This window comes from Hemitrygon akajei, chromosome 18 (assembly GCF_048418815.1).
Source record: "Hemitrygon akajei chromosome 18, sHemAka1.3, whole genome shotgun sequence".
Lineage (NCBI taxonomy): Eukaryota > Metazoa > Chordata > Chondrichthyes > Myliobatiformes > Dasyatidae > Hemitrygon > Hemitrygon akajei.
In genome coordinates, this window is record NC_133141.1 from 23,169,221 (window position 1) to 23,182,455 (window position 13,235).

General features: G+C 39.3%; 1 protein-coding gene across 1 annotated transcript in view; it reads left to right on the top strand.

Moving 5' to 3' along the window:
- Positions 1-282: 282 nt before the first annotated feature.
- hat1 (histone acetyltransferase 1) overlaps positions 283-13,235 on the top strand; it is a 29,909-nt gene continuing 16,956 nt past the window's right edge. Inside the window, exons 1-5 of the mRNA XM_073071087.1 lie at positions 283-378; positions 4,395-4,466; positions 4,970-5,045; positions 8,656-8,776; positions 11,089-11,268. Coding sequence (XP_072927188.1) covers positions 372-378; positions 4,395-4,466; positions 4,970-5,045; positions 8,656-8,776; positions 11,089-11,268 — 456 coding nt within the window. The 5' untranslated portion in view covers positions 283-371. The remainder of the gene's footprint in view (positions 379-4,394; positions 4,467-4,969; positions 5,046-8,655; positions 8,777-11,088; positions 11,269-13,235) is intronic.

Sequence of the window (13,235 nt, forward strand, 5' to 3'; positions counted from 1 at the left end):
GCAGGTTGGTATATCTTGAAACTCAGACCAGTTCTGATGGAGGGTCTAAGGCCTGAAATTTTAATTCTGATTTCTTCTCCAGATGCTGCCAGAACTGATGAAGGTTTGCACCATTTTCTGATTGTACTTCAGAAGCTTTTTGTTACCGTATCGGGAGGCTGATTTTATCCTTAAAACTTACTTTATTGTATATAGATATGTGCCTTCCCTCTCGAAGGGGCGGAGTTTGGCTTTTCTGGTCTGTTTTTCTCGCATCGACCTTCCCGCGCCTGACGGCTGACAGTCACGTGACACGGGGACAGGCAAAGCTAATCGAGCAGGAGCCGGTGGCGTGAGTTGGTCTGTCAGCCTGTGTGTACCGGGCTGCAGAGATGGCAAGTGAGTACGGCCAGGTTTGGAAAAGAGGGAGAAACGCTAACGGTTTCGTAGGGAAAAAGTGTGGGTTTGCCGATCTTAGTGGGCGGAGTTCCGGCAGATCGTTGCAAGGGCGCCGCGAGACGCCGCGTGTGGAGCTGGAGGGCTGTCAGTTTCCCGGCAAGTTTGTGGAGCTCGGGGGCGGTGGTGTTGAGATCACCACAGTGAGCCTCAGCTACCCAACGTACTGTTCTTTCGCTCTTGTTACTTGTGGTGCAGCATTTTAAAGTTTACTCCTCTCCATTTCTTTGCATTTATATAGCTCATTTCCGGGCACTTTAAGATCAAACATGTACTTCAGAGCTATGCTGTGGCCGTTTTACACAGCAAGATCCCACTAACAAAGAATGGGTGATGATCTTTCTTTCAGTGAAGTTGATTGAGAGAAAAATGCTTCCTCAAGTGTCAGGAAAAGCTTCCCCTTTTTTAAATCAAAAGACGTAGACACAATAAGGTTGTGCTTCTGTTTGTTCATTTACGCCATTGGATCTAGAAAGTAGAAAATAGATTAAGTAAGACCAACTAGTTCCGAGTCTTGCTGTGGTAAATGGATGCTTGTGTACTTCTTAGATTGGAAGATATATCTGACAGAGTGAGTGGCAGTTTGATATCTGCATAGAAGTGTTGATTTAGGCCCACCATATTATAACTTTGATAAGGGTGTTACCAACAGTATTTGAGATAATGTAACTATTTGGAAATTATTAATTCACATTTGCAAACAAAAAGTTCAGGCAGTGAGCTTGGTCTTGTTTTCAAAAAAAATTACTGAGCTGAGCCTAAGTTGATTTGCCATACCTGCCACCTCTGTTAGCTAAATACACGTTTAGATCAATTCAGGAGAAACTCCCAAATGTTCCAGCAGACCATGCAATGATAATTGCAGCACCATGAACTTGTAGTGATGCAGCAGGAAGGTTCAGCTTTGAGGTTCATATTTTGGTTATTGTTCGAACATAGAACAGTGCAGTACAATACAGGCCTTTCGGCCCACAATTTTGTGGCAAACTTTTTAGTTTACTCCAAGATCAATTTAATTCTTCCCTCCCACATAGCCTTCCATTTTTCTTTCATCCATAAAAGTTCATTAATGTCTTGTCTATGTTATTTCTAGTTTATATTATTTATGTGGTGATTTAAGGTGAAGTTTCAAGTTTCTGTAATTTTCTAAAGCTTTGTGTTTATAGGTAGATGGAGGAGAGGTACAAAACTTGCTTGTAAGTTGTGATCATGCACCTGATGATTTGAAGAAAGTCTTGGGAAGCAAAGGAATACAAAGTACCAAGTTCTGTTGGGAGATGTTCTTGGATTCTAGGAGAGAAATTGCTAAAGCCCTTCATGATACTTAAGGGCTGCAATGAGAAAGAATGAGTGACAAAATAACTGGCCTGCATTATCCCCATTTTTAGATCAGGGAGAATGTAATTGCAGTTAGCATCTGTGATAAAAAATATTTTCTTGGGATGAATTACTATGTAGCTAGGTGAAAAGAAAGTAGAAGTAATCACATTTTCAAGAGGGATAATCGTGTTTAACAAACTTCAGAATTTCTTACAGGTTATGTGGAGATATTTAAAGTAAATTTATTATCAAAATACATATATGTCACCGTATAATACCCTGAGATTCATTTTCTTAGCATACACAATAAATCCAGAATAGAATAATGACCATAATGTAATCAATGAAAGACTGCATCAACTTGGGTGGGTAACCAGTCTCTGTCAATATATAAAAGCTTTTGGTGGGGGGGGGGGGGTTAGTAAAGATTAAAAGGTAGAGTTCAAGAGTGGCCAACAAACTGAATTTAAAAAGAAGAGTTAATAGAAGGAAGAGTAGCAATTAAGGAGAATTTTTCAGTGGTTGAAGCAGGGAGTGGCACAATATAGGGTTCAAGTTGGTGGCCTCTTTACTGTATATCAATTATTTGAATGTGGATCTACAAGTAACAATGCTATACTAAGGATATTGATGAAACGAGAGCATATCAAAAAGAGGCAGATGTAAATGAGTGTGAGTTAACACATTTTGGACTTTTTTCTTTCAGTGGATGTACTCTAGTTGGGTTTAGAGTTGTGGAAAAGGAAAGATTTTGAGTAAGTGGAGAAAACCAGATCACAGAAGGCAATATTTTGGGTTGATAAGATGGTGTTTATTTAATTAAAGAGACAAATGGAATTAAGATAATAAAGAATAGGAGGAAGAGGCCATTCTGTTCCTCATGCCTGCTCCACTGTGGTTGATCTAACTGTTCTCCAGTCCATTTTCCTTACCACCTCATAAATTTTGATTTCCCTTAATGATTGAAATTCCGTCTCGGCTTTGAATATGCATCAGAATTTGGCTTCCACAGCTTTCTGGGACAATGATTTCCAAATACTCTCAACCATCTGAAGAGAAATTCTTCCTTTCATCTCAGTCTTACTGTAAATGCTCACCTCTTGTTCTGTGACTTAGCCCTCTGGTTCTAGACTCTACTGCATGGGAAATTATCCTCCCAGCATTTACCCTGTCAAGCTCCCCAAGAATCTTGTGTTATTAATGGAGTCTCCTCTCATTGTTCTAAACTCCAGTGAGTACAGGCCTAAACTGCTCGACTTTTCTCAAAAGACATCTGCTCCACACTAAAGAAACCCTGGTGAACCTTTTCCAAGCTCTCTCCTAATTTAATGTATCTTTCCCTTAATAAAGAGACCAAAACTAGTACTCTAGATGTGGCCTCACTGGAGTAAGGTGAAAGCAGGAGAGATTGAGCGATGGAAGAGATGAAAGTACAAGTCATAAGGGGTTGGTATAGACAAGGGATGAAACAAATGGGTCAATGGAAGCTGCAAATGCATACAGCAGACTTCAATCTGAAAGCTGAAGTCTAGGGAATGAGGGTTGTATGGTAATATTGGCCAAACTCTGGCTGGCTGCTGTTTGAAGATCTGGAAAGGTGGAAATGCTTCTTCGAAAATCTCTATTCTCTACTTTTTTTTACTTGCTGATGGTGTGCTGCTGCCTTGAAATGTGGGTGAAGATGTGGTAATAAGTTGTGGAATCACTTAGCAACGTTGGTAATTATTGTTAAAAGTCAGATGTCTGCCTCAGAGTAGCGTGTGGAAATGGTGATGTTCCCATGCGGATAGTGATAGTGGGGGTCAAGGCATTCATAGTGCCTTTGAATGATGAGGGAATGTCTTTGGACTCCCTCTTGTTGTAAATGTTTACTATATAGCATGGATACTTCTTGCCATTTCTCAGATCAGGTCAGAATATTGTTCAGACCTTGCTGTATTTAGGTACTCTCTGTTTGTTGCCCCGGGCTGTTCTGTGATATAACAAAATGTATCAAATTGGTTGAAAGTTAGATTCTGTGATTATGAAGATCTCAGGAGGCTGGGATGGATTGAGTATGAGAATATCATCTCCTAAAAGTTAATTAAATGTTCTCCCCCATTCATGACTGGAGTGCCAAGTTTGCGGATCTTTGACCTGATCAGTTGACTGCGGAGTTGCTTTGTTCTGTATATTGCTTGTTGCTTCCCTGTTTAGAATAAAAAGGTGTTGAACTCTGTTTTCCTTTCTCCTTCTCTTGCCTCAGACCTTCTTCCCATTCTTGGATTCTGCAAACCGTGGTCCATACAAATCTCTAGACCACACTGTCAATAATGTCCCCTCTTTTAAGTCTTGAACTTCCTTCCCCAAAATCATTAGATCCCAGTAAATCCAGGACTGCTTTTGTTTTGTGAATTGCTTGGAACCTCCATTCAATTTCTAAAAACCAACCTCCAAATATCAGTAGATAATGGACCCCAACTTGGTGCTTTGAAAAGGCAGGACCATGACTAATGATGATATCACTGCCTTATAAAAACACTTCTTATTAAAACTTATGACATACGGTTTCTGAATATAAAATGTTCTGACAGGACAGTTTTCTCCTTATTCAATATATATATCACATTTAGTTTTTTCATCTGGCTTTATATTTACAGATATTTTGAATCTCGAGAAGAAGTTGGCAGAATACAAATGTGATACCAACAAAGCTATTCGGCTGAAGTTAGGTATGTGCTTCAAAAACATTGTTATTTAGCGATTTGCATGCTGCCATTATTGGTGGAGGCAAGGCAAATACAAAGGGAAACACTACTGAAAGCAGAAATGACGGAAACACTCATCAAATCAGGCAGCATCTGTGGTAAAAGAAATGGAGTTAATATTTCAAGCTGAAAATGCTTAATGTTTCCAGAATTTTTTTAAAAATTTCAAATATAGACCATTTGCAGTTCTTGATTTTTTTCCCATTCATTGAGGAATTCTGTTGACTTCAACAGTCTTGGGCAAATTAGTAATAGAATTGGGTGGGGTGAGGAAGTGAATAGTGATGTAGTGCTAATTCATTTATGGCAATCCTTGTTGCTATGGCCATATTAGTAGTTCTTAACAGGTCCTGAGATCTAATTTATTTTAACCTATTGAATTGCTAATGTAACTATCAAGCAGTAATCAATTTGCGTTGATCTGTCCTCCTCCAAAACAGTAATGTGTTTTTTTTCTGTGTTAACAGTTCGATTTGTTGAAGACCTGGAGGATGAGACAACAAGCTTCAGTCCATTATTCAGTCACCAAGTGTTCGGAGATGAGTATGTTCGATGGGTTAATTCAGTGATGCTGAATCTGTCAAGCAGGGTTTCTATATCAAATGTACAAGATGTTGCAAGATATATCTGCTTTCAAGCTGTGACCAGATCTGGCTGATCTTGGTTGTTTTGTTCTCTTTCTGGCAATGGTCAGACTGCTCTTGGAGTATTGTGAGCAGTTTTGGGCCCTTTATCTGATAAAGGATGTGATGGCATTAGAGAGGGTCCAGAGGTAGTTCACAAAAATGATCCCAGGAATGAAGGGGTTAACATGGCGTGTGTGATGGCTCTGGGCTTGTACTCACTGCAGTTTTGAAGAATGGGAGGGGGATCTCATTGAAGCCTGTCAAATACTGAAAGGCCTAGATAGAGTGGGTGTGGAGAGGATGTTTCCTATAGTGATTGAGTCTAGGATTAGAGGGCACAGCCTCAATAGAAGAACGTTCCTTTAAAACAGAGATGAGGAGGAATTTCTTTAGCCTGAGGGTGGTGAATCTATAGAATTCATTGCCACAGGCAACAGTGGAGGCCAAGTCGTTGGGTATATTTAAAGCAGAATTTGAAAGGTTATAGATTAGTATGGGAGAATGGGGTTGAGAGGGATAATAAATCAGCTATGATGGTGGAGCAGGCTCGATGGGTTGAATGGCCTAATTTTGCTCCTCTACCTTGTGGTCGTATGGTGTCAGCTGCTGATAGGTTGACAGTACTCTTGCGTCTCCACAGCCTTCAGATTTCGTGCAGTACAGCAGTAATTAGGCATTCAGACTGCTTTGTAACATACTACAATCATGATGGCTGTTTGCACAGTTGCAATTTTATCTTTATGATACTTGTACCTAACCACTGATTCTATTAGTGAATAGTTTATAGCAGTACAATTGGCATTGGTTTTAAAATAGGTCAGCATTGATTTCATGATTTTGAGTTATAGATTTAAAGACTGGAGTGTTTGAAAGGAGTTTTGATTTTTGGAGCTGTTCATTTAAATTGGGTGGAATAAGTGTCCTGGTAGAAAAAAGAACACCAGGCTTTTAGATGGGCTTTAAACAACATAATGTGTTGAGGGACGTTGAAAAAGTTACAAAGATCAGATGAGGTAATAATGTATTCCAACTATGTGGATGATTGTAAGCAAAGTTTGACACTAAGTATCAGTGTGTAGAGGTTACACCACAGCAATAAATAAGATCAAAGTAGGAAAAGGAGGCAGGTTGCTAATCTCAGAGTAAAGGATTCTCTGAGAAAGAGTGATCATGATGTGATTAAAATGATACATTCTGATAGTAACAAATTTAAGTACACAACTAATCTTAAATACAGAGAAAGACCATTACTTGAGCACAAGGTGCAAATTGACTAGAGTGGGAAATTATATTGAGAATTCACAATAGATGAGCAGTGATAAACATTTAAGAAATATAGTATTTCAAATTTTCCAATGAATGTACAATTGAAAGATACACATGTGAGAAATGGACTCCTTGTGGGGAGAAAATGGCTGAATAAAGCTAAAATGGTCATGGGTTTCAACATTTTAATTTCTTTATTTGAAAGAATAACGGTAGGCCTGAAGTAGGAGGGAAAAGATGAGTTTAAAGTATTGATATGAATGCAAATCAGCAATTGAATAAAAACAAATTATGAAAGTATGCAAGGAAGAGAGCAACATATTGGTTGTTTTGAAACTGGTTAATAATGGGAATAACAAAATGGTAGAGCCATTAATATATTTTGTAGGTCTTCAGAATAGAAGGCACTGAAAGCATACAAAAAGGAAATGAGTATTAGGCAAATTATGCCCAAATCCATTTTCTTTATGAAACTATTATACTTTTGAAAACCTTAATTACATTTGATCTTTTCTGTTTCATTGAGAAACAGACTAATGTTTTGTTTTGTCATTTGTCCCAACTTTATAGCTTACCTCTTGGTATTGTAACTGAACTATTACGCACCCTTTTTCTTGGCTTTCTAACCTTTTATATGTAGGATTGCACATGCTGCCCTTACTAATGTTGATCAAAAGTGGAAAATTGGCAAGGTTATCAGATGAGTGCTGAATTCGATTAAACTTTGATGTGGTATATTTGCCAACCATCTGAGTAAGCATAGCTCCTCAACTTCAAATCTGCAGAGGCACTGCCTATACAGTAATGGAGCATTCGTCCATTACTTCACTGAATGCCATCCTGGAATATGGGCTGCAATCCTGAGATAAGTCTTCAACTCATAACTTTATGAATGTGATAGTGCTGCCAGTTGAATCAAGCTGTTATTATTTCTGTCTGATACCCTGTTTTTATTAGCTCCTTTTAATGATGCAAAGCACTATCTTTCTAAGTTCTTGTTTATTTAGAGATGCAGTGTGCAACAGGCCCTTTTGGCCTTTCAAGCTGTGCCGCCCAACAACCCACCAATTTAATCTAGCCTAACCGTGGGACAATTTACAATGACCAATTAGCCTACTAATTGGTGTGTCTTTGGATTGTGGGAGGAAACCAGAGCATTTGTAGGACACCCATGTGCACACAGGAAGGAACGTATAAGCTTGCATACAGAGGATGCCAGAATTGAACTCCAACACACCAAGCTGTGATGGTGTCATGCTAACAGCTATGTTACCATGGCACCCCAGTTCAATGTAACTATTGTAACTCAATCCATCTGACCCTCAGGATTGGTCTTGTACCTATTCTCTTTGACCAATACACATGGTTATAGTAAGACCTCTGTATTATGGAATTCAATCATGGCTCCTGATTTGTGTTCTAGAATAGCTCTGCATTGTGTACGGACCTCTGGAATAGTTATATTGTGTGGCACAGAGCATTAAATGACAGCTTCCTAATTTAAAATTTCAGTCATCACATCCCATGCAAAGTGTTTGCCATTTTCTGAATTTCATGTACAATTAATGTAGATGCTTTGAGACTCAAATCAGCAAGTTTTGCTATACTTCAAAAATTTGGCACCATATAAATGGTTGCATTCTAATACCATGTTTGCCCTGTTTTCAGAACTGTTGAACTACTGAATAACCCGCATTGCATAATTTGAAGAGGTGATCATATTAATGGAACCTCTTTTAGTGCAAGCGTTTCCAAACTACAACTTGCATCCCAATTGTATTAAGATGGTTTTAGCAGCATTTGCACGGCCATTTTCTACAGTCGCAAGCGCAGCTTTTCATTTTGCTGAAAAATCCCTGCACAGATTAGCCAGCCATAATCACATTGCTGTTTTAAGAGCTTGCTGTGCGCAAATAGATGGCTACATTTCCTATGTTACAACAGTGACTGCAGTTCAAAAATATTTCACTGGTTGTAGAGCACTTTAAAAGATTTTGCAATTATGAATGGCGCTTTTTTTAACAATGCAAATTTTATTTTTCGACAGAGCAGTAATTGCAAAAGTACACCACTGAGCTGTATTGGCAGGCGAGAGTTCAAACTCAATGGCAATACTTTTGCAACAAAAAAAACAGCATGTGACTGGATATTTCCAAGTATTGTGCTCATTTGAGATTTATAAATGAGCCTGGATTAAAATGAAGAGAAACCTAACCTGCAGATTCTCTACCAACATGTGGTTATTTCTGCTTTGCCTGCAGAGAATCAGTATTTGGCTACAAGGACCTTGAAATCCAATTGTACTACACTACCTGCAGCCTCACTACATTCTTCAATATCAAATACTCCAGCAAAGTTGTAGAAAAATATGACAACGTAGAGGTAGGCTATTGAAATGTACAGTATCGGTTGCTTCTCTTCACTAGGTTATGCACTCCCATCATGATACTGCAGTATCCCCTGCAAGCATTAATGTAATGCATTAGTTCAGTGAATTTGCATTGATTTATCCTTTGATAGCATTACTGACTGTAGTCTTGACTCATTGCCCTTAACTAAGGAAGATGTATTTTGTCAGAGTTCCTGCTCCAGATTATTGTCAGGTGACAATTGTCAAGTACTTTTCTTTACTTGCTAAGTCTCACCTCTCCCGTGTTTGGATTTTCCACTGTCCTCAATGTGGGTTCACATAATAAGAGCAGCCACTTGAGAGTATTGGAGGGCTGCAGATACCTCTGGTGCTGCACCACCACAGGAGTTATCACTTCTAAGAAAGGCAGGATAAAGATTTCCAAATTGTGACTTCACTGTTTGGAACCGAGGTAAACCAAAAATAAGACCACTTGTGCTTGATGTGATTGTGACATTGGCTTCCACTCCTGTATTTATGGCAGATGTTTCATTCATCTTAAAAAATATTAACAAGGAATTGTGTGTATGTAGAAACATTTTCAGAGAGAGCCATGTCTTTGATTAAATTATTTTCACTGATGTAATAAAGTTTTTTGCCTTTGATAATCCCAAAGGTCTTTTAGGTCACTAAAATAAAATCCCTCAAATCTTGGAGAGTAGGGGAAATGCAATTACGCAATTGTTGCTGAGAAGCAAAAGCATCCCTTCTGCAGGAACTGAACATAAGCAGGCACTGGTGTCTATGTTCCTGTTGACTTCAATAAATTGAGATATGACAGTATTGCTAAGGAGATTATTTAATGTATGGATGAACAGTGATTAGAAGCCTGTCACTCAGCTATCATAATTTCTGCATTTTGAGCTACGAGATCAATAAGAATACTTGGTCATAGAAAAATGCAGCACAGAAACAAACTCTTCAGCCTATCTAGTCCACGACAAACCATTTAAACTGCCAAGCCCTATTGACCTGCACAGGGACCTTAGCCTTTCATACACCTCCTATCCATGCACCTATCCAAATTTCTCTTAAACGTTGAAATCGAGCTTGCATGCTCCACTTGCACTGGCAGCTCAATTCACACTCTCACGACCCTCTGAGTGAAGAAGTTTTCCCTTAAACATATCATCTTTCACCCTTTACCTATGACCTTTAATTGTAGTCTCACACAACCTCAGTGGAAAAAGCCTGCTTGCATTTACTCTATCTATACCCCTCATAATTTTGTATACTTCTATCAAATCTCCCCTCAATCTTCCACGTTCCAAGGAATAAAGTTCTAACCTATTCAACTTTCCTCTAGTCCCAGTCACATCTTTGTAAATTTTCTCTGTACTCTTTCAACATTATTTACATCTTTCCTGTAGGTAGGAGACCAAAACTTCACACAGTACTCCAAATGGGCCTTATCAGCATCTTATACAACTTCAAAATAACATCCCATCTCCTGTACTGAATGCTTTGATTTTTGAAAGCCAATGTGCCAAAAGCGTTATTTATGACCTTATCTACCTCTGCTCCCACTTTCAATGAATTCTGGACCTGTATCCCTTTGTTCCCCCACAGTCCTCAGTGCCCTACCATTCACTGTGTAAGACCTACCCTGGTTGGTTCTACTGAACTGTAACATCTCACACTTGTCTGCATTAAATTCCATCAGCTATTTTTCCAGCTGGTCCAGATCCTGCTGCAAGCTCTGATAGCCTTCCTTGTTGACCACAGCACCCTCAATCTGAGTGTCATCTGTAAATTTGCTAATCCAGTTGACCACATTATCATCCAGATCGTTGAAATTGATGACAAACAACAACAGACCCAACACTGATCCCTGGGGCACTCCACTAGTCACAGGCCTCCAGTCAGAGAGGCAACCATCTGGCTTCTCCTGCAAAGCCAATGTCTAATCCAATTTACTAACTTATCCTGAATGCCAAGCAACTGAACCTTCGCAACCAGCCTCCTATGTGGGACCTTGTCAAATGCCTTGCTAAAGTTAATGCAGACAACATCCACTGCCTTGCCTTCATCCACTTTCCTGGTAATTTCCTTGGAAAACTCTATAAGATTGGTTAGACATGATCTGCCACACATAAAGCCATGCTGACTATCCTTAATCAGTCCCTGTCTATATAAGTACTCATATATCTGATCCCTTAGAATACCTTCCAGTAGTCTTCCCACAACTGATGTTTTGCAGAAAGAGAGAAGATAAAGAAATAAAAACTGCTTCCTTTGTGCATGAAGTCTTGTAGTTTATTTTAAACAATTTGTTCCTATCTAGGTTGATAATGTTGAAAGTAAAATGTTAGAATTTATCCCACCTGGTTACTGCAGCAATCTTGATGAGTTTATTGTGCAACTGGAAAAGGATGCCTCCTTCAGACCATTTGGATTACTTATTCACTCATACACCATGTATGATGAGAAAGAAGGAATGGAGTTAAACTATGAGATTTACAAGGTGAGTGAATAAATATAATGATATAGATTTTTATGGCTATAATGAAGCCTGAGTGATTCTTTGCGTATTTGAACATTTAGTACTAGCATGGCTGGATTGTCTCTAAACTGAAAATGAATACTAGCCTTCACTCTTGTGTTTTTGTTTTATTAAGACATTGATTTTGCATGTATTTCTCTGCAATAATTTCTGGTATCAGTTTCTCTTCCCTTTATAGTAGTGGAGCTTACTAACACCAACATCGTCCGATGTCTGTAGTGACACTTCCATGGATTGAGTATGGATGAAAGTATCCGCAACACCTCTGCTGAAGCAGGGGTGGAGTTAATATCATTGAAAATAGGTGGCTTTAGTGATGACATTAAAAACATGGTCTGTAGGTAATCTCTGGCTTAACTATAACACCAATGTGGAAAAAAGTCTGGTTTGATTTCAGGAATTAGCCAGGGAGTAGATGGAGGTTGTGCCTTTGCTCTTTTGATATTTAATTGGAGGGAAAAAAGTGCAAAAACATGATCTCCAGCTAATTATTGGACAGGGAGAAAACAACGTCTTTGACCATTACCCTAAGTTTCATTTAGCTAACCGATTTCTGTCATAAGATTCCCCCATCTCGTACTCTGCCTCAGTCTACTACTGCTGGTGGCAGTGTTCCCATGCCCTTGCTGTGCTTGTCCTTCCTGGTGGTAAAGGTTGTGGTTTTGGAGGGTGCTATCAGCATAGGCTAGGCGAGCAACTGCAGTGCATTTTGTAGATGGTATACACTGCAGACAGTGCAGAGGAGGTGCTCATTAGGCAAGTTTAGAGTTTTCACCTTGGGCCATGAAAATGTTAGAAAGGCCTTGGAGCAACTGGAGGTAAGTCACTTGCTGCAGAACACTGAGTCTGAACTGCTCTAGTTTTATGTGTTTGGTCCAGTTGTGCTTCTGGTCCGTGGTAACCTCAGGGCATTGGTGGTGATAACATCATTGAATGTTAGTTTAGGAGGTAGATTTTCTCTCATTAAAAATGAGCATTCCCCAGCACTTTCATGCCATGAATCTTACTCTTCAGGCTAAGTACAGCTCCAGTGCCTTATTTAAGATTGCTGGCAACATCATATTATTGGCCATATCAAAGGTGGTGATGAATTAGCATATAGGAGTGAGATTGAAAGTCTGGCTAAGTGTACATAATGCCAGCAAAACCAAAGAGCTGATTATTGACTACAGAAGGAGGAAACCAGATGTCCATAAGCCAGTCCTCGTTAGGGGATCAGAGTTGGAGAGAGTCAGCACCTTTAAATTCCTCAGCATTATCATTTCAGATGATCTGTCCTGGGTCCAGCATGTAAGTGTCATTACAAAGAAGGCACGGCATCAAGGAGATATCATAAAACTGAGTGTGTGGCATCACGGCCTGGTATGGAAGCACCAATGCCCTTGAACGGAAAAACCTACAAAAAGTAGTGGATACAGTCCAGTCCATTGTAGATAAAGCCCTCCCCAACTTTGAGCACATCTGCAAGGAGCGCTGTTGCAGGAAAGGACCTCCACTATCCAGGCCATGCTCCTTTCACTGCTGCCATCAGGAATGAGGCACAGTGGCCTCTGGACCCGCACCACCAGCTTCAGGAACAGTTATTGCTCCTCAACCATCAGGCTCTTGAACCAAAGACTCACTTTCAAGGACTCTACACTCATGTGCTCAATATTTATTACTTATTTATTGTTATTTTTCTTTTTTATATTCGCACAATTTGTGTTTTTGCTCATTGGTTGTCCATCTGTGTGTGCAGTTTTTCATTGTTTCTTTGTATTTACTGTGAATACCTGCAAGAAAATGAATCTTGGGGTAATATATTGTGACATATGTGTACTTTGATAATAAATTTACTTTGAACTTAACAGCTCATGCCTCAATATTGTTTAGGTTTTCCTGTTTGCACTTATGGGCTGCTTCATCTGCTGAGGAGTATCAGGGAATTG